Below are 25,631 nucleotides of genomic sequence, written 5' to 3'. Positions count from 1 at the left end.
TTCATGCTGATTAAGACTCCTGTACCTCTCTAAGTCTCCAGGCAGGTGGGACACTGCCCATAGCCCTTTGTGCTCTCCATTGAGGGCCTCACTGAACACTCCACATGTGGCTCATAAAGCTCTCCAGCTGTGCTGAGTCAGAGCCATTTGGAACATCTCTGCCTGCTAAACCGAAAAAGGCATCAAAGGCTCTGCCACCGTCCTGTTGCTTCCAGAAGTTAAAAGAAATTTCACTACTTGCTTTTCCTTGCCTTTACCCCAAAAGCTTGTCAGGAGGATCATGACATGGTTTGACAGTGCCAGAATAATGGAGGACTCAGTGTGACTGGGAAAGTACAGTTCAATCTCAATTTCCTTCCTGTTCCCCTTGCCAGAGGGGTTGGTGATGTTCTGCACATCTGGAGGCAGAGCTGTGGTTTTGCACAGCCCTGCCCCAGAGGCCTGGAGCTTGTAACTCAGCTGTGCTACAACATCTCACCTACATCAGCCCTCTGGCCCTTCCCTGGCATCCTGCATGTGCTGCTGTCTTGGCACACAGTACACAAGCAAGCCTGGAGCTCCCCGGAAGCTCTAAAACAGGCACAATATGGATCTGGAAAAGGCCAGGCTGAGGCACATCTGTGTCCTACAGCTGCGGGCAATGAAGGGTTAGTTTCTCTCCAGGCTCTGAAGGCACATCTCTGAAGCATCAGGCTGTTTCTGCTCAGCATGTCTGATTTCAGATGAGAGCTCTGCTGTGGGATAGAGTTGGCATGTGGGATAAGAGGGAATAAAATTATGCACAGGATATTTTGGTGCAGGGTTTCCTACACCTACTTCCATTGTCGTCCTCCTACTGAAGGCTCCATCTGTTTGTTCATGGCTGGGCACAGAGGCTGGAGGGCAGCAGAAGGGGAAGCAAGGGCTGAATAAAAGCAGGGTGCTGCAAAGGCTGCATTTATAATACCTGCAGCGAAAAAGGACTGATGTTCAGGTTATAATTATTATTGCTATTTCTGTTATTATTGGCTATGGGGGGCTTTTAGGAGGATTTTTTGGTCGGTTGGCTGGTTTGGTTTGGTTTGGCTTTTTGGGGTTTTTGTTTGTTTGATTTGTTCCGGGGTGGGTTTTTTTTGTTGTTTTGGGGGTATCTATTGTTTCGTTGCTGTTGTTTGGTCATAGATCAGCCCCTGAGCTCTGCTTTGCATCCACAGCCACTCTTGGCCAGGATTTTCCATCTCCTCCATTCCACTCTCTCTGAAGAGACAAGGACTAGAACAGAAGACAAAACTGCAGAACGTTATTACTGTTGTTTTTATTACTATTATATATTATTAGTATTATGTTTGGAGCAAACAGGTTGCTCTGTCCCCACCACAGCCATATGCAGACGTGCAGTGACCACAAGCAGGCACTTGCAGGAAGGATGCTCTGTAGTGTCTGTGGGAGCAGCAATGCCCTGGCTCTGCCCCGGGGCAGTCAGAGGAGCGTGGGTGGCAGCAGGCAGTGGGGATGGAGCTGTGCTGGGCACAGGACACACGGACACCGGGGATGGAGCTGTGCTGGGCACAGGACACACGGACACCGGGGATGGAGCTGTGCTGAGCACAGGACACCGGCGATGAGGATGGAGCTGTGCTGGGCACAGGACACACGGACACCAGGGATGGAGCTGTGCTGAGCACAGGACACCGGCGATGAGGATGGAGCTGTGCTGGGCACAGGACACAGGCGATGAGGATGGAGCTGTGCTGGGCACAGGACACCGGCGATGAGGATGGAGCTGTGCTGGGCACAGGACACAGGCGATGAGGATGGAGCTGTGCTGGGCACAGGACACAGGAGACGGGGATGGCAGCGCCTTCCTCCCGCTCTTCCAGACCGGGCAGAGCAGCGCAGCGAGCGCTGTCCGAGGTGCTGGGAGCCCCTCCCGGCAGCCCGGGCTGGCTGCGGGGACAGTGGCAGGGGATGGCCGGCTCTGCTGAGTCGGCCCCGGCTGTCGGGATGATGTGGCTCCAGCGGGAGCTGTCACGCTCCGCCACCGTGCCTTGTTTTCGCTGGCGGGCAGGAGCTCAGCCGCGGACAGGCAAACCAAGGGGAGGGAAGAGGGGAGGAGAAGGGACAGGCGAGATAAATAGGTAGCGTGAGGATAATAAAGGAGGACAGCTGGCCTAGAAAACTCGAGGGATAAATCGGCAAGGGGGAAAAAAAAAAAAAAACTGAATTAATTCCAAAGTGTGAGGCTGCTGCTGAGCCCGCAGGAGAGGGGCACTTGGTGGCACCCACTTCATCCATGGTGTTGAGCATCCCTGTGGCCAGCTCAGCCCTTCACTGCAGCAGGGTTAAAGCCATGGAAAAGCAGGTGGCTGAACCCAGGAGCAGGGGGACACCCTGTCAGCAAGACAGGGTGGCTGCTCAACCCATCAGCCTGGGCCATGCCAAGCCTCTGGAGCCTGGGGGATGAAAAAAGGACAGAAGGAATCAGCAGGGACCTGTCTTTGCCTCCCTGTTCCAGTCCTTTCCTTACCTTGTCATTATTTGAGACTCTAAATCCCAACAGAGGAGCTGACCAAGTGTCCCTTGGTGCAGCACTAAACCCCACCAAGCTCTGTGGAAGCCAGAGATGGGAGCTTCCCACCCCCCTAGCTGGGCCAGTGCGCCTACACAAAGCACCAGCAGTCACCAAAACAGCTGAGGCTAAAGGAGATTTTATCATTCAAGTCCTGTGATTCACCACAGCACAAGATGTAGGAAGGTTCATTAAATCTCTTCAGTAGCAAAGACACCCAAAAATGCATCCTGCTGACCTGAGCAGGATCTCACAGGAGGTTCGTGGCCCGGGCAGAGACAAATCTCTCCCTCAGCCCAGCAGTTTTCCCGTGCAAATCAAGCTGGCATATCAACACACAGCACTGGTGCATTCACAGATGGCATCAGCAAGCAAAGTTCCCCAAAGCTGCAAACAGAGATGGAGGGAAAGTTAGAACAGGATAAAACACAGGACCATGGAACAGCTTATGCTTTCCAGTTTGACAGAAAAACTAGGAAAGAAAACCGAGCAGAGCCTTTATTCCCTTCCAGCCACCCTGTCCACAAGGCTCTCTCCCAGCATGGAAAGGCAGCTCACATTTTATCTTCCCCACAGATGCTCACACCCCTCCCTCCCTGCCTGCAGAGCCTGGGGCCTGGCTTGGAGAAGTGCAAACAGCCTCTACAAAGTCAGAGCTAAGTGGCAGCTTCCCATTTCCCCAGCTCTAATTGCCAGCTGAGCAGACGGGTAATCTCCCAGAACGTGCTGTGATAAGGGTGCTGCTGAGTCCCCGTAATTGCTTAAGAGCTGCCATCGAGGATGCCGGGAATTGCCCAATTATTCTCCCCGGTTCCTCTAGACCCCACGTTTTTCCTCCCTCCCCTCCTCTAAGTTTTGAAAATCAGAAAAGAGCTGCCTTTAATTTTTTTTTTCCCCTCTCGAAAACAGCTGGCACAGGGTTTCTCAGCGGTTCAGTAGGGATGAAGAGATTATATCTGGGCTGGCTAATCCTGTGTGGGCAGGGAGAAGAAAATGGGGAGAGCAGCAGTGGGGATCCCAGTGGATGCAAAGGGGAGGAAGGCTGCACTCACAGGTGATGGCTTGAACAGAATTCATCCCAGCAAGCCAGCACTGGCTCTGAGTACAAATCACATCCCATTTCCAGCTCCTCCATGTCTCTATTGAGTAATAAATCAGCTCCTAGTCCGATCTGGCTGAAGCATTCACAGTCTCACAGTTACCTTATTTAGTGCTGAGAAGTTAAAACCTTCCTTCCAAGGCCAGCAGTCTGGGGAAGAGTCAAATATCCAAATCCCCTCAGACCTCAGCAGTGAAAAATAAAACAAAAAAAAGCCAAAGACCACAAGACTCAAAACAAGTCCCTGAACTGCAGATCACCTGCACATCTCCATTTGTTCAGCTGTTTTTCTCCAGATGATGCAGTGGGCCAAGAAGTTATCTGGTATCATCAGAGAGGCAAACAAGCCAGGCCACTGCCTAATCCAACACCGATCTGCACACACAGGCAGCAGGACCCAGTTCCCAGCCCTTGGCTTTCTCTGAAGCTGTTTAAGCTTGGGGTTTATCCCTAAATGCTTCATTACTGTCCCTTAGATGCCCCTTTTAAGCCCCAGAATGGCAGCTCTTCTTTAAGTTGACAATACAGGCAGAAGTCTTCAATGCCACCAGAAGGACTAAGGGAGTTCAAAGTCTATTAATTTTTATGGGATCAGGGTTGTTCTTCTGTAAAGAGTTCCTAGAATTTTGGATACAAACACATTAAAGATTCTGCAGCACACCCAGGTGGGTCTGGGTCCTTCTTTGTGCTGTGCATTGCCAGCTCATGCCCTAACCCACCTGCAAACAACAATAACCACAGCATCTCCACCTCCAGCACATCTGGAAGTGGCTCCACTTCACAGCTCACTCTTCCTATTCCCCCCATTCCAGACCTAGAAGGCACCAGGTAGAATGAGTGTGATGCCAATTCCTGCAGTGGTTTAGTGCCGGAAATCTCTCAGTGTCCTTTCTCAGCTGGACGTGAACTAACACTGACCCCAAAGGCACTGAACACAAATCCAACCCATCCCACTCATGGCAAGCTGGAAAGTGATAAGAACCAACAGAGGATGGAGATTCTCAGCAAGGAGGGGGGGAAAACGGAGCAGAACGGGAGAAAAGGTGACTTCAAATCCCACAATGCACCTTCAACTTAGTGAATGTCACCCCCCACACTGCAGAAGAGTCAGGGATCATTCAGGCAGATCTGAGCTAGAACTTAATTTACTGAGTGGGTAATAGGCTGGTAAATAAGATAATATCTCAGATTTGCCAATCCCTTAATACCCACACATTCACTCATAGCTATTATACTTTGATAGAAGATGTAATTTGACATATAAACAAAAGTACAGCAGTGAACACAAGACTACAATGATTAACAAGGCTATAATTAGGTGGAACATTTAATTCACAGCCCTAGTGGCTGTTGGTGACCACCTGAGTAGATTTTCTCACCAGAGATATTTCCCATCTTTCTTCACTATGGCTGGGACATGGTGGGTTTTGACTGCATAGTTAAAGTTGCATCCCATAATTTTAATAAAACTACAGATATTTGAGGGAGTGTGCATATTCTCTATAAATAGGGAATCACAAGGGGATCCCATGCAAACACATTGACTCCCAGCACATACAAGTACAGTCTGAGGTCGCTCCAGGATGTATTTCAAGATGACTAACGTTTGGTTCAGTGGCAAGACAAGTGTCTTGGGTCTTAACAAAATTACATTCACAAAAAAATCCTTGCTGTCTCTGTACAACACATGTGGCAGCAGTGACAGTCTGCCATTTGTTCCCATTCTCTAGGTTCTAACAGAGTATCCATCCCAATGTAATGATTTGGTTTATAGAAAACCACTCTAAAATCAAGTACAACCATTAAAAATTGCACAGAGTTAAAATAAAAGCTGTGGCCCTCCTGCTGGTGGGATCATAAGTGAAGTTTAAGAGATACCACCAAGATCAGAAATACTTTTTGAATTAAAATAAATATTTTTGAATTGCTTTTTGAGTTGAAAGTATTTACCCAAATTGCCTTTTAAACTCAGTGGGTAAGGTGCCCCCATCACTTTCCCTTATTACCACAATGGATTGCACCTATAACTGACCTTGGAAACATTATTCTGGGTGATGCCAAGTGCATTTACAATTAGGTGGGGGTCCTTTTCATTAATTCTTTCCCATTTAGAAAATATACCAAAAGACATTGACTAGTTCCTAATACCAACGAAGATTTTTAACAGGTGTATTTGCTCATAAAAAAATCACTTGTTGCCAAGCTTAATTTATTTGTCAAAACTTCAGCATCTGTGGTGTTTATTTAGTACTCCTAATCCTGTTCCTGGGATGCCAGTCACAACTCTCCTGGGTCCTTTTGAGGAGGTGAGGGCTCACCTGTGCAACCCTGTGAGCAGCCCTGCACAGATGTATTTAGGGATGATAAGCAGGTAGGTTTAAGAGCAGAGATATTAACCTGCAGTGACAGTTCCACAGGCCTGAGGCTCCATAAGGGATTAAGGAGCACTTGTTGCTGGCCTGTCTTTTTAATACCACTGGGTTCAATTTCAGAAATCTGTAGAGTTGACTCCAACAGGTCCAAGAGGTAGTAAGACACAGTGTGGAGGTTAAGGTAATTTTTGCTGTGCTGATAAAAACAATCCTAGTTTAAATTAAACTGTATCTCCAAGATAAACAGAAAAATTATGCTTGATACTATTTTTCTTTCCATGTATTCTTCTGGTGTAACACTCATTGAGCAGCTACCAGCCTGGTTAGATCTCTCCTCCTTTTTCAAAGGAACCACATTGAAAATGAAGTAAGTAAATTTCCACTTGATTTTAGGGGGATACTTTTCATATATTGTGCTTACATTTCCCTCTGCCAAATCCACATTAATGGGTGGGACTCCTGCATTTGTACAATTATAGCTTTCTTTCTAGTGGTTGTCATTGCAACATGATTACAGCCATTACTATATTGATTTATACAAATAAAAGACCTGGGGGTTTTCACCCCATGCATCAGGCTTGTTGATAGATAAACTGGATCTGGGTCAAATGGCTGGGTTTTGGGATTTTGGTATAACCTAGTATGGGTCCTGGAAAGGGAAATAAGGCAAGTTGCAGTGAGGAGACTCCAAACTGGTCACCCCTTCTAGTGAGTGGCTCAAATGTATCCACCCACCATTAATGTCATGTTTAGTGCCACTGTTATCTTTTAGTTGGTCTCTTTCCATTATGGGATAGAGCTTTTAAAAGAGCAAGGGTTCCACCTTTAAGGCTGGGGGTCTGTGGGAGCTGAAACAGGGCTAAAAGTTGCTGAATGAATATACAGGGAGAGCACTGGATTGTCTCATTCCCGAGGGTCTATTCCCTTGCACAGTCAGCTGTTCAGTGTGTGACAGAAGATGATTCATTGTTAGAACCTGGCTAGAACACCCCCAGTCCCCAAAAGCCACCTATGCTTCACCTTGGGTTTCATATGATCGCCCCTAGGCAAAGACATCCCACAAATACCCAGGCCCACTGTTGCCAGGTTTCTGGCCATATTTTCCTTATAAATTATCCAGTTGAAGAGGGTCCCACAGAATGGTTCTTGTGGTATTGCTTTAGTTACCCCCTTGGGGCTCAAGGGATACTTCAATTTTAATAAACTACAATTCACTTAATTCTTCACTACTCTCATCTCTAACTTCCCAGTCAGGGTCCTTCCATATATCTCCATCCCAGCCTTCCGGTGAGATAATTAACTAATGGATCTTTATGGGACCTAATATATTAGGTCATAAATTCTAGTTTGTCCTCTACTTTTTCCTTCGCCCACCCCAGTTGTTTCTGCAATTGTTTTATTCATAGAGATAACAGCTCTTTTTGTCACTTTCTTTGTTCAAACTCATCTTGTAATATTCTCATTTCCTTTTCTTTGTATTCTTTAAAATGACATGCTGCTTCCAAACACATTTACATTTTGCATATTATTCCCTTTTCTTTACCATTTCTCAGTTTCTTTCTTATGCAGTTTAACTATTCCTCTAGCTTTACTCCAATTACATCAATTTTTAAACACTCCATCCTCAAAAAGTCTTGGAGAAGTTCTTATGCCATGCCAGTAACTGAATCTGCCACCCTAACAACTGTGCCAATTTTGTCACAGGAGAAGAGCCAGAGATCACTCAGGTGGGTCTGAGCTGGTGGTTTGTTTATGGAGTTCTAATCAGCAGATTTAGGCATGCAAATCTCAGTCCTGCCTTCCACCTGCATGCAGCAGAGACAGCCTCAAAGGATGGACCCATGACCACACCACCAAATGACAGGAGGATTTTGTGCTTACCCAACCAGGCTTCTCTTGGCACCAGATGTCCCCAGAAGCTCTCTGGGGACAAAAACCAGGGGGAGAGGAGTGCAGAGGTGTGGAGGGCACCCATCCTAAGTAAGGCTGCCCTTTCCTCCCCCCCCATGTTCCCAGAACCCACAGCATCTGCAGCTGCCCTGGAATGGGATCATCCCAGGAAGAGTCCCCAGCTCCAACCATGGCCCAAGGAACACAATCCTACTCCTGTCACATTCAATTAAAACTATGGAATTCATTCCCATCCAGCCCTTTCCTATCCCCAAGATTTTCCCAGTTTTGCCCTGTAGAGAAGCCAAACTCAGCACTAAAACCAACCAAAATCCCAGCTGCTCTTGCATCCTCCAAGGGATTGTGGAGCCTAATTCCTGCATCCCACTGGATAAGGACAGGAAAATAGGAATTCCTAAATTAGGAAATCACTTAGAACATCAGAACACCAATAAATCCCCTAAAAGAGGAGCCATATACTGTTTTAGGATTCCTTGCCATGGACACAACTTTTGGAAAAATCCACCTCCACCTCCCACATCCAAGGGCTTGGAAGTTTGGGAATCGCTTCCAGGTGGCAGCACCTCCACATCCCAAGTTCCACCCCTTTCCTGGAAGATAGATACCCATCCAAAGCTGGCTGGGGCCCCTCCCATCCCACAGAGAACACCAGAAGGTGGCAAATGCTTCTCTCTTTATTTGGATTGGGATCACCGGGACATTCCCGGAGGACAGAGCCTCTTCCGGCACATTCCCACGAGCATTCCCAGGGCAGTCAGGCTCAGCAGAGTGGCTGCTGCCAGCAGGAGCCCCTGGATCACCACGGGAATTCCACCAGCAGCACCTAGAAGGGACAAAACCCACTTAACACCCATTTATTGGCTTCCCAGCCTCCATCCAGTCCTCGGGAATCTTTAGGAAGGAGCCCATAGGGCAGCTCTGGGGGATTGCTCCAGAGCATCCCTTTGTGAAATCACTGGGAATTCACAGTGGGACCGACCCCCAGGTAAGGCTTAGAGACACAACCCCACAACAGCCCCTACCATGGGAGGTGTTCCCAATCGATCCCGGACTTCCAGAGGGGCTCATTAATCCCTGAGCTGGCTCCAGGATCAGCAGGGGTCCCACAGAGACATCGGCCTCAGTCGGCCCTGAAGGCCCACCTAGAAAAAGATGGGAATGAGTACCCAGGAGAGGGAATTCCTGCTTGGACTGGAACTTGGGAATTACAGGAAGATGGGCATTAAAAGAGCAGAATTCCAGGGGTTTTAAATTGGAGGACACAGTCAGGATAGAATAATGGAATAGTTTGGGATGGAAGGAACCTCAAAGCCCATCCAGTGTCATGGGCAGGGACATCTCCCACTATCCCAGGTGGCTCTAGCCTAGCCTGGGACACTTCCAAGGACGAACAACGGTGCCGCACAGAATTTTTTCCAGTTATCCCCCCACAATTCTCCTCTTCCCTTTTACAATCCCTTCCCTAAGGGCACCGGAGAGGAGCCGGGATTGTCTTTGAACTGTGCCAAAACCCCGCCCGGCAGCCCGAGGGGCCCTGGGGACACCTTTGGGACACACCTCTCTGGCCGGGGCCGTCCCTCCTCACACGCCTGCCCATCCGTGCTGCCGGAGCGCGGAATTCCCGGGAATGTCCTCCAGGAGAGGGACAGCTGCCGGTGTCACAGCAGCTGCAGATGGCCGCGGTGCCCTCCAAAGGCGCCCACCTGGAACACAGTCACCTGTGAGCCCCCTGCAGCGGGCGGGACGGGTCCCCTCCCCGCACAGGGACACTCACAGCCCGCTGGCTTTGCTGAAAGAACAGGCTTTATTCCAGGGATTCGGGGCTTGAGCCGCCGGGGACACCCGCAGGTGGCAGCTGATGTAGAGCTGGCGGGAGAAATCAAGGAAAATCCTTTAATTTCTGAGATTTTAGGGCTTTTTCCCATAGAGAAGGAGTGGAAAGAACACCTCACCAAATTCCCGACGTCTCCGGCGAATTTGAAGGCGTCCACCAAGAACCGCAGCGACTCCGGCCGGGGCCGTGGGGACACGAAGGCTGAGCCGGTGTCCTCTGCCCTGCTGTCCACCAGGCACCTGGAGAAGGGCTGGGAATCACTCGGGATTCTTCATAGGAATCGGGGATTCTCCAGGCAGCCCCGCAGCCCGGCCTTACCCGCCCAGGTCGATGAAGGCGTAGCGGGGGGACGAGCTCCGGTCGGGGGTGGCGGTGGCCACGCACTGGTCCACGAAGAGCCGCAGGGGCACGTGGCCCTCCGAGGTGACATCGGCCTGGAAGCGGAGGCTGTCCCCAAGCTGGAAGCCATTGGAGAGCCTCTCCCTGCTCCACTCGTCTGGAATGCAGATCCCAGGGAATAGGGTCACTCTGGGGACTTCCCAGGAGCGTGGGAACTCTTAAACGTGCGGCAACTCCCGCGGGGTGGATTTGGCTCCCAGGATGTCCCCAGGAGCCGGGAGCTGAGGGACACGAGGCTGCACCCACCATCCATGAGGCGCAGGGAGAACCGGAGCCGCTCCTCTGCCGCCACCGTGGAGCGGAATGGAGCCCACGTGGGGCGCACGGCACCGCTGCTCACGTTGCTCCTCCTAAAGGGAAGCAATGGGAATTGTCTGGGGCGGCACCGGCACCTGAGGGCCACGGCAGCACGGGGACAGTCCCCACCACTCACCTGGGGTAGTGACATTCGATGGGGACCTCGGCCGGGGTGGCCCTCACGATAAGGGGGTTGCCAGAACGGTTGGGTTTGTAGAACAGGGTGGTTCTGTAGATCAGGGAGTCCGGGGTCACCTGGAAGGAGGATTTGGGAGAGGGGGGAAAAAATCAGGGAAACGAACTCGGCACCAGCAGGGGCTGTACCGGGACACAGAGGTCACATTCCTGATCCTATAGGACACCACAGAGCTCTGTGCTGGCAACCCGACGAGGTGCCAGCTTGAAGGAAGTCACAGAGCCTCCCGGACTTTGGCACAGCACCTCAGGATCCACTATCCCATAAATTCCTGCATCCAGTCCCAAACCCACTGCTGTGTGTGGGCCTCATCCAGGATATCCATACCCCAAACCCCCCCCCCCCCCCTGCTCCGCGCACTCCGCACCCCAAACCCACCAGCACCTGCACCAGCGCACCTCTAGGGGTGACACCTTCACCCCGTGGCCACCTGGCCACGGTGCCACCCACCTGCAGGGTGCTGCCACACTCGTGCAGCGCGGCCACAAAGGTGACAAAGGCCTGGGCGGGGTTTGGGGACAGGGGCGGGCAGGATGCCGTGCCCAGGCTCAGCTCCGCTGCCCGCACCGGGCGCCCGGTGCCAAAGAGGTCCCTGCGCACGGTGACCGCCAGCTGCCCCTCCTGGCACCGCACGGCCACCGCGGGGTGCGGGGACAGCGCCCGCAGCTGCGACAGATCCACCCGCGCCCAGGGCTGCGACACGGAGGGGACACGGCCCCGAGAGGAGTCACCCCGCAGCCGCCATGTCCCGGAATTCCTCGGGGGAAAACTCCAGGGATCAGAAGATGCGGCCGAAGCCAACACCCAGCAGAGCAGAGCGACCCCAAAGCAGCTCCCAAACCCCATCCTGGCCCCAGGAAAAGCAGCGCATGGGAAAGGGGGCTGCTCGGAAGCTTTTTATAGGAGCATTCCGCGGGATTCCCCGCCGGGATGACGGGATCCAGCTGGAGATTCCACTCAGGATAACGGGATCCAGCTGGAGATTCCACTCGGGATAACGGGATCCAGCTGGGGGAATCCTACATGGGCTAACGGGATCCAGCTGGACCTATCCTTCCCCCTGCAGCCAGGAATTGTCCCGTTTGTCCCATGTCCTGCTCGGCTACGGGGGCATCAATGTCATCCGTGTCCCCCTCGCTCCCTGAGCCAGAGCCGATTGTGGCCAGTAAGGCTCTCCTGGACATTTCCCCCCTGATTTCCCGGGAATTTCCGCGCTCCTTGGGCGCTCTGCGATCCGCCCGTGCCCAATTTCCCTGGAATTGCGCCTAGCTAATGATGGCACTGTAACGAGTTCATTTGCATGGAAAGCAGAGGGGCAGAGCCGGTCAGAGCCCGGCAAGCGGAATCCAGGGAATAATTAGCCTGCGAGTGTTAATTGCTCTGATTGGCACCGCCGCTGGTGGGCACGGGAGGGTGACAATGTCCCTGCGCAGCTGCGGGAGGGGTTGGGGACACTCTGCAGTGGCATAGCCCGGCCAGGGCGTCCCCGTTCTCTGCGGGCATTCCCGGAGAATTCCCTCATCCTTAGGAATAGAGAGCTGGGAGGGATTTTGGCCTCGGGATTTATTCTTGGTGAGGCTTTTTACGGAGAAATGGGGCTGGAACGTTTAACTCCCTCTTCCAGGATCTGTGGGAAGGGGTTTGGGATGAGGGGGACCACTCCGGTCACTTGTAGGGGATGAGCCAAACTCTGACCTAACACGAATTCCTGGTGGAAATTCTCGCTTCAGACCTCGGTGTCCCCTGCAGCATCCATAATGTCACTCCCACATTCCCCTCTGGAGCCATCCCGGTGTTCCAGCATTGTCCCGGGTGTTTTTAGGGATGATGAATAAATGATGGGACACGGAAAACTTCTCCAGGCTTCTTCTCCATGAATTCCACAGGAACGGGGCAAGTCCCAGCCCGGCTCATCCTGAAGCTGCCCTGGAATGTTTTATCCAGGGGGATGGGGCTGCTTCGGGGGCTCCAGAGGGATCCAAGGGGATGGGAAGGAATGTTCCTGCATCCAGAGGGATCCAGGGGAATGGGAGGGGATGTTCCTGCATCCCACAGCCCAATATCAGGAATGGCCCTGGACATCCAGGACTTGATCCGCCCAACCTCTGTGAAATCCATGTCCCCAGGGGTGGGTGCCTGCTCCTGAAGCCCCGTTCATGCTATTCCAGATGGAAGGATCCAGGATCCCAAAGAGCCTCGCACAGCCCCATCCCACGATTTCCCTCCCCAGCGTGGATTTCTCACCCCCTGGAACAACTCAGCACCTTTGCAGGTAAAGGTCCCAGCCCTGTGGGTCACTCTGGGGTCAGTGCAACAGCCCCAAGAAATCTTCCACCCCTAAAGGTGCCTCCAGCTCCAGAGCAGCCAAGCTCTGTCCCAATGGGTCACTCTGGTGGATGCAGGAGCAGTGTCCTGCCCAGGATGAAAAGATCGCAGCCCTTTCATTTGGTAAAAACACAGCTGAGCCCAGCAGGAGCCGAGCCCTCCCCGAGCCCTGTCCTGCTGCCCTGCTGCTGCCCTCCACCCCTGGGGCGTTTCTGCACCGCTGCTCCTGGGCGATGCTCCGGGAGCCGAGCGCTCTTCCTTACGGATATTACACTCGGCTGACCCTCGGGAGCTCCGCTGAGCCTCTCCACAGCTGCTCCCCGTGCAGAAGCCCGTGTGTGGGGCAGCATTAAGGCAGGAGAACATATGCTGCAGCACGGGGACAATGAGCCACTCACTGAGCCAGCGGGGCTGTGATGAGCCATTGTCATGACTGATGGCACGAGGACTCTGGGGGGGACAGATTTTCACAGCAGATAAGCGCTAATGAACAGAGAAATAACTTCCCGTGATGAGGGAGATGTACAGAGTTCCAAAAGCCACAATCCTGCGAGGAAGGAAACACTTGATTGCCAGCAAGGCCATGGAGCAGTACTTGGGCAGCAGAGCTGAGAAAGTGCATCTTCCTGCTGGCCTGGAGAGCAGGGGAATGAGCCAACACTCCAGTGGAGGAGGAGGAATAAGAGCACAAGGAGTGGCATTGGAGCAGAACAGGCTCACAGGGTTGAAGGCTGCACATCTGCCCTGGTGCTGCAGCTTCGCTGCTTCAGAGAGAGCCAGGAAACCGTGCAGCTAAAACAGCATCTCCTGCAGCACCCAGCATCCCCTGAAGAGGGGAAACTGAGGCACAGGGCCAAGGAGTCATTCCTGCAGAGCTGGGCACCCCCATACTAGAGAAAAGAAAGCTTTGAAACACAGCTTTGCAGCTCACGAGTTGGTTCCCATAAGGAAACTCTGTCGTTTAATATTGGCTTGAGCACATGCCATAGCCTTCCACTGCCTGGGAGGAAGTTTTGCCTCAGGAACTGCTGCTGAGCCACCTTGTATTAGAATTTACTACAGCTCTGCTTGGAAGCCTGCCCCGTGCTTTCTATTTTTAGCTGCAGGCAGACCTATTCATATCAGTCAGTGCTGAAACTCAGGTCCTTTCACAGCTTTGGTGCAGTAATTCAGAGACATGCATGAAGCCAGGTTCTCAGCTTTGAGGACAGCTCACCAGGATAAATAATAAACCCATGAGCTGAGTGGTCTCAAGGCTGGGGGGACACAGGATGTGCTTTGCTAAAGGCATTCTCATCACACACATTTATTCCACAAGATCACACCACTGCTTATGTGCAGAGCAAAGCAGGGACGTGAATATGATTTACCAGCTCATAAACTGCAAGGAAAGCAGGAGAAATGGGATGGAAGGGTCCAGGGGAAGTAGAAACAGCTCCACAAGGTTCCACACGGGTGGTGGTTTCCCTGTCTGTTCATTATTTTACCTTGAAATGCTTTTAGAAGAGAAGAACTTCATCGGTGCTCAACACAGGACAACTAAAAAATGTGTGCTTTTACAGCTGGCCACAGTGAACATATGGAGGGTAAATCTCAGAGGTCTGCAATGACTTAGGGTGATTTGAGTAAACCCACGCAGCAGCAAGATACAGATGTTTGGTGATGGAGCTCCCAATCAGCCAGACCTTGTTCTAATGACACTTCAACACACTGCCTCCTTCACGTGCCTGACAGCACGTGCCAGATCTAGTCAGGTAACTGACAGTGTGACAAATAAAAGCTCTCAGCAGTGAGACTGATACACACCTCCTCCCCGAGAGAGCTGGCATGGCCCACTGACATCATCACTACACTTTATGGCAGCTAAACTCAACCTTGACAGAGGAAACCTGAGCACACACCCAACCCCAAGGCAGCTCTTCCCCCTGCTTGGAGGAGAGACACAGACAGACACTGGTAGTCCAGTGCTGAGTCCTGGTCAGGGTGGTTGGGATTGAACTTGGTTGCAGAGGTCAGGAAATTGGAACAAGCCCTGGAAAATCCTGTAAGTAACAAGGCTCTGGGTCATCCAGGCCCACCAGTGCAGCACAGAGGGCAAAAACAGAGAGCAACCATTCTGGGAAGAAGGAACCAGGGTAAGTGCCACTGGTGCCACCAGCTCAGCAGCACCACGAGGAGGAATGAAGTGAGGAATCCAAAGGCAGGCACTGATATGGGCGATATCTGTGGGTTCCACCAGTTTTCACAAGAAGGAAACACCTCACAGAGCATTTAAGCAGGATTCATCCTTCCTGGCTGCAATGCTGATTCCTGCTCCTGTCTGCAGCAAGCGAGGAGCCTGAGGCTGTTCTGCTGCAGGGTGCTGCAGCCAAAGAGGTGCCAGGAGGGTCTCCAGGCTTCCACACACTGCTGGTCCCCATCCATTGCCCTTGGTCAGTCAGGATGGCACCTGCTGATGGCAGCCCCAGCCCTCCTGCCCCGAGGTGTGAGCAGAGCAGATGGAACAAATGGGCAAACGCTGCTCCTCCCATCCACGCGCTTCCCAGGAGAAGCAGTGTCAAATTAATGGACAAAAAGAGCCAGAAACAAAACAACAAGGTGTGTATGAGCACATTAAGTCTTTTTCCATCCCCAGTTTATGCTTCAGCTGTTACCTTGAGACTGACACAGAAGCCAATGTGCCATTTGCTTCACACAGCTCCTGGGATCTCCGTGGCACCATTTATGCTTGGGTAACTCAACTTCTGGAGGCCATTAGGCAGGGTAATTTCACCAGCTCCTAAGCAAATGCCTGGAGGGGTCCTTGCAAAGCCAGTTCAGCACAGCTGAAATATGGAGGAAATGTTTGTTTGAATCCTAAGGAGAAATGTAATGACTGCTTTGTAGTAAAGCACATTCAAATCAGCCCCACTTTGGCTGATCAAGGCACAATCTCATCAGCACTCTCCAAGAAGAAATACTTCTGATCCAGAAAGTGAGCTTAACATCCTTTTGGATGAGTTTTCATCAACTGACAACACCTATTTTGGGAAAAATTAGCTCACAGTATCACTCAGGTGCAGACTTTAAAACAAAGGCAATTTTTTTCTATTTTCTATTTTCCCTTTTTTTCCTTTTTTATTTTCTTTTTATTTTTTGAAAAGGCACTTTCCATGTGATGGGCCCACCTCCACTGTGATGCCAGCTGGCCAAACACCTCTGGGGGCTGTGGCCTGTTTATTTGTCAATGTGTTGGTGCAAACAGCACTCTGCAGAGCAGCTTCCCCACCTGTGTGTGGGTGCTGAGCCCTAACCAGGGTGGTTGGGACTGATCTTGGTTTCAGGGGTCAGGAAATTGGAACAAGCCCTTGAAAAGCCTGGAAGTAACAAGGCTCTGGGTCATCCAGGCCCACCAGTGCAGCACAGAGGGTAAAAACATAGAGCAACCATTCTGGGAACAAGGAACCAGGGTACGTGCCACTGGTGCCACCAGCTCAGCAGCACCACGAGGAGGAATGAAGTGAGGAATCCAAATAAAACACTCTGGGTTCACTGGAAAGTTGTGAAACAGACAGGAGAAATAGTCCCTGGTGGGATGTCTGTACTGATGTTCCCAGAAGGACACAGATGTCAGGAGGGATGGTTCCCAGCCCATGCTGGGTGACAAAGCAGCTCTGGAAGTGGCAGCAGCTGGAAATTTGTTGGATCTCACTGTTTTGAGGTGCAGGTCCTCCTCAGCAATGTTTCTCACAGGAGGATGAGTGTGCTCCTCACTCTGCCTTGGAAATGGGAAAACAGAAGCAGAGAGCTGCTGCAATGGGTGAAAACAGCCAAGTTCATCCCATGGCTGATGGATTTGAGCGCGAGCCTGCAGGCTGTCTCCTCCAGTTCCATACCTGTTCCTCTGCCCAGCCAGGCGCCTGCAAAGCAGCTTTCGTCTAGTCCCACCTCTCCTTTCACACCCTGGCTTTGCCACTCATACCAAACAGGACAGGAGGCAGGTGGCTTGTTAGAAACTGTCCCTGCACCATCCAAACTTGTGAATATGCAGTATGCATTGCATTCTGATAGATGTCTGGGGACCTGACAGAATTAATTAAAAGAGAAGGAGGCAGGACAAGTATGAAAGGGGCTTGTGAAGAGCAGCAGGCCAGGGTGTATCAGCAAAGGAAGAAGGCAAGGGGCTATCAGTGCTCCCATTGCTGTCTTACCCAGGCACAGGCTGGCACTTGGCCTTGGCAGCTGCCAGCACTTCGCTGCTCCTCTGCACATGTTCCTGTGTGTGATGGCACACAGATGTTCCAAAGAGTGTCAGCACTCTGCCCTGGACCTGCTCAGGCACAAGCACATGCCAGCAGAGAGCAGGAAACAAACCCCCAGGAACCCAGTGCCCTCTGGCTGTGGGACAAAGTGTGGGGCTGACCCAGCCAGTGCTGCCCTGTGCCCTTGGGCTGAGTGTCCTGGCAGAGGAACCTGCTCAGGTGGAGACATCAGTCCAGGTATTGTCCATGCCTTTGAACAAAGGGTTCTATTAAAAAAAACCGCCCTCATATGCAAGTTTGGGTGGAACTCAGAAACCTCTGGTCCCCTGTAGAAAGGGGATTCTTTGCCCCTGGCAAGCTCAAACCTCTGCCCCCAAGCAGTGAGTGAGGAAGGAGCACTTGGCCCCTCACTTTGATCTCCCAGGGCAGAGGGGCTGCTGTTACTGTGTGGGGAGCTCAGCTCCCAGCTCACAGAGTGTGATTTGCCTTTGGTAACTCCTACCTACCTTCCCCTGATGTTTAGGGGCTGCTTGATCTGCGTGGGTTTTTTTCATCTTCAGCACCGACAATCCTCTGATACTGCCTGTGCTTTTCTTTGACTCTAACCAGAGCTCTGAAGTTGTTTCTCATATCAAACGCTCCCAGTCAATCTGATTTTAAGAAAACACGGCGTGTCTGGGGAGAAACCTGCAAAATATAGAACACATTCACCATTTGCATCCGAATGTTGAAAATCCCCATCACTCCTCTATGGCACATCATATCAGCACTATACCCGCCATGAAATATTCATGGCCATTTATTATGATGTTATTATCCTCATAAAACTTTCCAGCAATCAGTTTCTTTATTTGCTCAGCCTGCAGCATGGATGGGTGCTTTTGTGTCTCCTTTAGAGCTGGCAGTGCTTGAATTAATCCAGGCCCCCGTCACCATAAGAACAACACCACTGCTATCCCAAGCCCATCCTGGGCTGCTTGTGGCATCAATAGAGCATTAATTAGGAAATGTAGGGTGACCGTGATATACTCTGCCTGTATTAGGTTGCTGGGATGGAACGAAGTTCAACCAAAGATTGATTTCTGAGCCCAGTGGGACAGCACAGGGAGCAGAGGAATTAAACTGTGCTGCCAGTGCTGCTTGGGCTGGGAGGGCAGTGGGACACAGGGCTGGTCTCACTGCCCGTGTATCCTCCCTGTGAGGTTAAAAAAGAGAAGGGAAGCACTCAGCGAGGACAGCTCCTGGAGGTTTTATGGCAACTGCCAGATTAATGTTAATGTAAGCCGCTAAAAGATTTTCAAATGGATTAGTTCTCCATTTCCTCCTCGGCACCCTGAGGGTCTGGTGCTGGAAGGACAGACCTGAATCACCTCTGCACCCACAGAGTCCCCTCTTGGCAACAAAGCAGAGGCAAGATCTGGACCTGGAGGGAATGTGTGTGAGAGAGATTTTCTGGAACAGATTCAGTTTCTTTATAGCAGCTCTTTATAGCAGGACACTTTATAAGAGTGTCCATTCTGAAAACCTTTTATTTCTCCTGCCAGAGCTTGTGAGCCCTGCCCTTTCTGTGAGGAGGGGAGTAAAAAAAGATCTCCGAAGACAGCAAGAGCTCTCTTTTCACAGGGATTGCAAAGCTGTGTCTCAGTGGAGTGACCTTGATACAACCTCTTGTTTCAAACACACAGCAAGCATTTCAGTGTTGAACAAACTGCTGCAAGAAGATTCAGGCTCCTCTCTTGCCAATGTACTGGTACTGCTTTTCCCCAGAGCACCGTGTCTTCCAAAAGCAAACTGCATCAGCCTCAGAAAAATAAATAAATCTACTTTTCACATCATTTCATCTTCTGATAACAGTAATGAACTCAGTCTGAGGCATTACTGGGAATTAATGACTGCCTGCCTCCTGACTCACCAGCTCTTCCCTGGTTATTATAAATTCCCAGGAACCGTTGTGAACCACACATCACCCGGTAAGCTGAAAACAAAGAACCCTGGGGCAAATATCCAGCGTGCCAGTGCCACCTGGAAGCCTGGGAATGGAGATGAGCTCCCAGATAAACACACTGCTCTGCCCTGATGGCTCACTGGGGGCAAGCACCCAGAGCTGCTTCCTGGGGCTCCCTGCAGGATCCCAGCCCTGGTTCTGCATCACTCCTCCCAAATCAGTCCCAAATCAGTCCCAAATCAGCCTGGCTGAGAGCAGCACACACCACCCTTGAGGAGCTGCTCCTCTGGGTAATTAAACTCACACTGTGTGCCTCACCTTTAACCTTTTTTCCTGGCTAACTCTCATGATGCTCTTGTCTGAGAGATTAAAAAAATCTCCAAAGCTGCCCCTGGATGCAGGCACTTCCAGGCCATTATCACATCACCTCTAACCTGCTCTTAATAAACTAAAAGAAGATGCTTCATTACTGAAGCCAAGCTCTGCAGCTCACACCTGCTTGGCAGTTAGTGTCACATGCATCAAGCTTCTTGGACTTTGTGCCTTTCAGATTACACAGCTTTCAGTGGGGGAAGAAGAGCGGCTAAAATTGGCACATCTATATATTTATTTAAATATCGAGATTTCCTGCTCTCCCTGTTGCAAATGTAAATTTTGTGCACTTAGATCCAGTAATTAGGGTTAATGACTAAAGAGCATTTGGAAATTGTGCAATTTGTGAAGTCCTCCATCAGAAAGGACTGATTAGGCTTGCTTCTCCTTTTGAAAAATACAAATTTCTGTCACCAGCTATTCATGAGACATGTTTGTCTGGGCTGCTTGTCTGAAGAAATGTAATTAAATTTAGTTAGATTTAGTTAGATTTAGTTATCATGTATTAATTACAGGCCATGCTCAGATTTCTGTGAGTTCCAGCACTCCACTAGCAGAACAGGTAAAGGTATGGCCGAGAGTGGAATATGTTTTAATCTGGAGGAAATTCAGCTGCTGCATCAAACCAAAAGGCTGAGCAGCTCCAGTTCAGCCCATAGCTGAATTCATTTTCTGTTGGGTCTCACTTTTGCTGGAGTCATCCATCCAAACCATTTATTCTCCAAGGACAATTGCTGTGCAATGCAGGCCAGTGCAGGAGAGAGATTTTTCTCCTGACAGATTATCCCCGGGGAGAACCAGCACAACGCTCCAGGGCCTCGGAGAAGATGAGTGCTGAAAAATAATTCTGCATTCTAAACGTGTTTTTCTTCCTCTGCACAGGCACCAGCCCTGCCCTGGGGCCCCTCAGGGCAGAGCTGGGCATGCAGAAGCTCCCAGACCAGCATCCATCCCTCTGTGGGAGCTGGGACATGGATTTTGTTAGCCCAGTGGCTGTAGCTGTGTCCCTCCAGGTCTTTAATTTTGGCAGCTTGGGCTTCCCAAGCAGTGGGGTGTGAAAGCAGCACCTCATAAAACGTCCCAGTCCCAATAACACTTCTAAATCAGCTTCCTGGGATGCAGCTGTAACAAGCCCCCTGGAGAAGCTGTGGCAGCACGGGGAAGGTTTTATTTGCCCTTAGTTATGAGCTTTGGCACAACTCTCTGCATCTTGTTCTCCGGAAAAACAGCAGGAAGGAGCACTCCAGCACTGCACCACCTCCACCTGCAGCTCCCACACTTTGCCACACACGAGTGCAGACACTGCAACAACTGCAGCACACTTTTAATGCTCCAAACACCCAGAAATCAAGTTTCAGCTCTTTCCTCTGCTGTTTTCTGGTGGTGACCCGTATAAAATTGATTGACATGCCAGCTGCTCCCAGGTACAACCTTGCTTCCTTGCCACAACCTTGAGGAAAGTCCCACAGGTCAGCAGGCCAGAGACTAAGAGGTGAACAAGTCCCTAGAGGGGGAACCTCATTATTGAGAGCTCTTTAACCAAACTGAACCCCTGCAGGATCAAAGGAAGGCTGGATATGCTCAGAAGGGCATGGTTAATTGTGGGAGCAATTAGCCTCTGCAAGAAGTCACCAGGTAGACGATGGATTCTCCGTGCCTGGAAGTGCTCAAATCTCAGTGGAGATCTTTCGGAAAGATAAGCTTATATTTGACCAGGGTGGATGGGCTTAATACAGGAACAGCCAATTTTATGCAAGAAGAGATGAACAGAATGGTCTTTTGAGCTGGAAAGTCTCTAAAATCTATGAAACTATTAATAGAGAGTGAGACATTTCTAGTGGGTTTGACAGCTAGATGACAAATCTGTGTTAAATTCCACAGGATCCAAAGAAACTACTCAGCCTCATTTTCTGATATCCTCCAAGGGGTTTCCCAGTGGGGGATTTTAGCTTTTCATTTTTCAGCTTTAGAATAATTTTCCGAGTTGGAAAACTTCTCAACCCTCCCTCCTCTCACCTCCTCCTGCTCCTCCATTCCTTCCTCTGTCTCGGGGAGTACATGCCAAGCTGTGTGTGGGTGAACCCCTGGGAGAGGAGCAGCAGAACCATCCCACATGTGTGAGGAACAGAGCAGTGGGCACAAGTGGGAGAAGCCAAACTTTGCACTTTCCCAGCCCAGAGTGATCTCAGAGCCTGAGCATCACCCCCTTGCCAATCCTGGAGAAGCCCCACAGCATGAGGAGGGAGGGGCTGCTCCCATTTTGCTTCTCCCAGAATAGTTTAGGTTATCAATATTTATCAATATTCTCCCAGAATAGTTTGGGTTATCAGTATTTCCCTTTTAACTCTGCTCTGAAGGCCAATCTTCCCAAATCCAAGCAGCTGTGCTTGGGGCTGGCTCATCCCCCTCCAACAAGGAAAGCAGTCCTGAGGCTCATGGCATGCTGCAGGTGATTAAGAAATAATTTAATTAAGATTAAGAACTGCTTCCAGGACCAATTGCTTAGGCCAGATTTGGTAATTTATGTGTTTTGAAAAAGATGGCAGATAATTGAAGATACAGAATAACTCCCAATCAGTCATCATCTTCAGTGGATGAGAAATCCTCCTTCCATCCCCACCAAAATTGAAACCTCTCACTTAGACATGCTGCACCCTCGCCCCCAGCCTTCCTCTGCTGTGCTTGCTCAGCAGGGAGACTCTTCAGGAAAGCCTGAAGTACAAGTTTTGACCCTCTCCAGTAGTTTCTTGTCTGTCTTGACCTCAGCAGCTTCTTAGCCTGATCAAGGAAGAAAAAAACCAAGGGTCAATTGAAAGTGGAAGAAATTAATGGAAAGATGTCTAAGCCCACCAATATTAATAAAAAAATATAAATATTTAGGCCATTAAACGTAAAAGCAGTCAGCCTCTCAATTTTGGTGGGGTTTCCTGACAGGCATGACAACAGGACCCTGTATTGGAAAAATCTGCTCTCTTATGAGGCTGACAGTCCTTTAGAGAGCAAAGAGGTTAATGAAATAGAGGTAGAAAAGACTGCAATATTTCCTGTATTTCCTTGTAATTTAAATGTGTGCTAAGTACTGCATTCTTCCAGAAATCTCAAGTGGAAGAAGTAAAATAACAACTACTTGAAGGATTTAACCCAGAAGTCCCCAACTGAATTCATATTTATAATAGGAAGTTTGTATAAACCCATGGAAAGCCTGGGGAAAAAGAAATATATAAGCAGCAGCCACTGCTGAAACTTCTGGAATGGGGTAATTTGCAGAAGAACCCAAAACCCAAGACTTGGACAGGCCTTTTGAAGGTGACAGTCCCCCACTCCTAAAGAGGATTGTGATCATCCTCTGTGCACAATTCACTGTGCAACACAGCAGGGGCAGTGGGAAAGGGGTCTGGTGACACGGAGCTGGATTTCAAAAGCCAGGGAGGATTTATTGGATTTATATGGCTCCTGCAGATCCTGAGGTCCTGTCTGTGCTGAGCTGCACCAGCCTGGCTCAGGATGGGAAGAGCCGTGATGGATGCTGAGCCAGGGAGGAGGATCAGCTCAGGAAGGGCAGGAAGGCATCCCAGCAGCAGCAAAGATCATGGAAAATGGGGCAGATTTGGGCCCTGCTGAGCTGCAGTGGGAATGGGCACCCTGGGGACGCAGGACCGAGCAGACAAGTCCACAGGGCACATCAGTTGAAACACTGCTTCAGTGGCCATTAAAATCAGCCCCTAACATTTCCACATGTGTCTTGAGGCAAGCTGTGGGGCAGCCAAGGTGAGAGAGGCTGGGGAGATGACCTCCTGCCATGAGAGGACCCTCCAGCACTGCAGATCACCCCACGGTTTCCTTGCCTGTCTGTGGTTGCCTTCTTTCTGCAGATACCACCCAGAGGGTCAGCCTGTCACTCCCCATCTCCTCTCCCTCCCCAGCCTCTGCAGTTGGCAAACGTGGGAGCTGCCAGGCAGGAGCTGGCTCTGCCCACGAGCAAAGCCAGCAGTGCTCTGGAAACCCTGCCTCCCCTCCTCAGGAGATGTGTTTTGGCAGTGCACTGACACGGCAGGGCCAGAGCTTCTCTCTGTTACTCTATGGGATCTGTTCCTGCCCCAAGAAAGAGCAGAGAGGAGAGATGAGCACCAAGACACAGCAGTGCAGGAGTGAGGCTTGAACACAGAGCTCCCAGAGACTGCCGTGCTCAAACTGCAGCTAAGGTACTGGGTTGTCCCCTAGTGACACACTGTCCCCTCTTGTCACCCACTGTCCTGGCCCTGCGAGATGCCTCTCCCAGGTTCTAAGTGACACAAACACCCTGGCTCTTCCCTGGAAAGGCTGAGCTAGTCAAACAAACCCTGGCCGGGCTTCTGTCTTTGCCCACAAAGAAACTGGCTGACACTCACAGAACTGCTCTCAGGCAGCAAAGCTTTTTCATTAGGTTAGTTTTTCTTTCTCTTTTTTATTTATATCTTGGTTCTTAGCTGGTGCTGAGCACAAGCAGGAGTGTGCAGGAGGGGCCAAGCTGCAGTGGGTACATATCAACACAGCTTTGCTGATTCAGAGTGACCAAGCATCTGATAGGAATCCTCCCAGATCAGCAACGTGTGCTTGGTGACTACTGGCACTACAGAAGTGGAAACCAGGCAGAAAGATCCCACAGATTTGATTTCTCATCCCTCTCCACACAGCTTGAGCCCTGGAGTCACAGTGATGGGCAGCTTTGTCCAGCAGTCCCAGCCACATCGAGGGTGAGGTTAGGGAAAGGCAGATGCTGTGCCATCTCCCTCTGTCCTGCTAGGAGCACAGGACCCTGTTTCAAAGTCAGCAAGAGTTTTGGGATCCTTCAGGTCACTCTGGAAGTGGCATTTGCTTCCAGCTCAGCTGGTCCCTACTGCCTCAGTGATGGACCACTGCAAGATTTGTAGGGCACTTTCCCCTTAACCCAGATTTTCCTGTTCAACTTCTCATGTCATTTTGGAAGCTGTTCTGCCTTCACCCAAGCTGAGTTATAAAGGCAGCAACACCACCAAAAAAACAAACCAGGTTCCTATAGCTCTCTTTAATGATGTTCCTGGTCTAACAGAGGAGATTTACTTTCTCCAGAGAAGGCCATAGGAAACACTGGTGTTCCATGTCCATCTGTCTGCTCTCCCTCTTGTCCACTAGCTGTGAACAGCTTGCAAGGGAAAACACTCCTGAAAGCTCAGGTGTGCTCCTGACTTGTGGCTGGGAGACACCTGTAAATCAGGGCTTTGCACAGCAGATCCTTCTGGCCCTGCTTCTTCTCTTGCAACAGCAGCAGAGGGCTGGGGGAGCTTTAGACCAGCAGACAGTAAATCCACGTGGCACTCACTGCGTTGTGTGAAGATTCATGGCTGTGCTCTCTGAAGGTCAGCTTCATCTGCTGCAGGCACTTAGGGATAATCTATGGCTCCTGCTGCTGCTCCAGCCTGGGCCTTATGCTCCTTGTCAGCACCACACCATTGGTGAAATAAAAGTCACAACTGGTCAGTGTTCCGGAGAAATGCTGTGCCACAAGCAGCAGGCACAGAGCTCTTCAGGTCTTGATGGGCTCCCAGGCATCTTGTATCTCTGAAGAGCTGAGGACTAGCAAAGAAGGACTGTGGGAGTCAGCCTGGCCAGTACTGCAAGCTGGGTAACCATCACCAGAACAGCTCTATACCCTAACCCTAAACCTTGGCAGGCATTTAAGTTGTGATGATCCCAAAAGAAAGTTACTAAGAGTTATGGGTTTATGTTAATGCCTCATACATATTCCTAAGCCTCATTTCCCAATTAGTTAGCTCCACTCCCAGTTTCCAGAATGTTCTCCCTTCCTTGTATCCCCATTGGCCTTCATTTAATGCAGTGTTCTACCCAACCTACCGCATTGGGCCCTGCCTTCCTTTACTCCACCTCTGCACCACTTTCCCCTGTACCCATTGGACCCTACCCTCAAGTCCACCCCCTCTTACCCCATACTTACACCCTAGCCCTTCCTTTGTCTGAGTCTTCGACCACTGGCTTCCAAAATAATTTGTTCCTTTAGGTTATCATGTTCAGGGTTTTGGGCCTCATCACACGTTTGCTTTCCTCATTATTAAAAT

General features: G+C 50.6%; 1 protein-coding gene and 1 long non-coding RNA gene across 2 annotated transcripts; both read right to left on the bottom strand.

Moving 5' to 3' along the window:
- Positions 1 to 8,584: 8,584 nt before the first annotated feature.
- On the bottom strand, positions 8,585 to 9,072 carry LOC148222082 (uncharacterized). Its single transcript, XR_015806917.1, has 2 exons — positions 8,953 to 9,072; positions 8,585 to 8,753 (listed from the first exon to the last, which is right to left on the bottom strand). It is a non-coding gene; the product is annotated as an uncharacterized LOC148222082 (long non-coding RNA).
- Positions 9,073 to 9,378: 306 nt separating this feature from the next.
- On the bottom strand, positions 9,379 to 11,840 carry LOC106853688 (zona pellucida sperm-binding protein 3-like). The gene is made up of 9 exons (XM_088173470.1): positions 11,763 to 11,840; positions 11,107 to 11,349; positions 10,597 to 10,715; positions 10,410 to 10,513; positions 10,083 to 10,260; positions 9,883 to 10,003; positions 9,705 to 9,796; positions 9,488 to 9,633; positions 9,379 to 9,392 (listed from the first exon to the last, which is right to left on the bottom strand). Exons 1-9 carry the CDS (start codon positions 11,838 to 11,840, stop codon positions 9,379 to 9,381), a joined length of 1,095 nt encoding a protein of 364 aa, XP_088029596.1.
- Between the last annotated feature and the right edge of the window lie 13,791 nt (positions 11,841 to 25,631).

Source organism: Sturnus vulgaris, chromosome 14, assembly GCF_052056855.1.
Source record: "Sturnus vulgaris isolate bStuVul1 chromosome 14, bStuVul1.hap1, whole genome shotgun sequence".
NCBI lineage: Eukaryota > Metazoa > Chordata > Aves > Passeriformes > Sturnidae > Sturnus > Sturnus vulgaris.
Note: the sequence above shows the minus strand (reverse complement) of the source record. Positions and strands in the feature narration are given on the sequence as shown.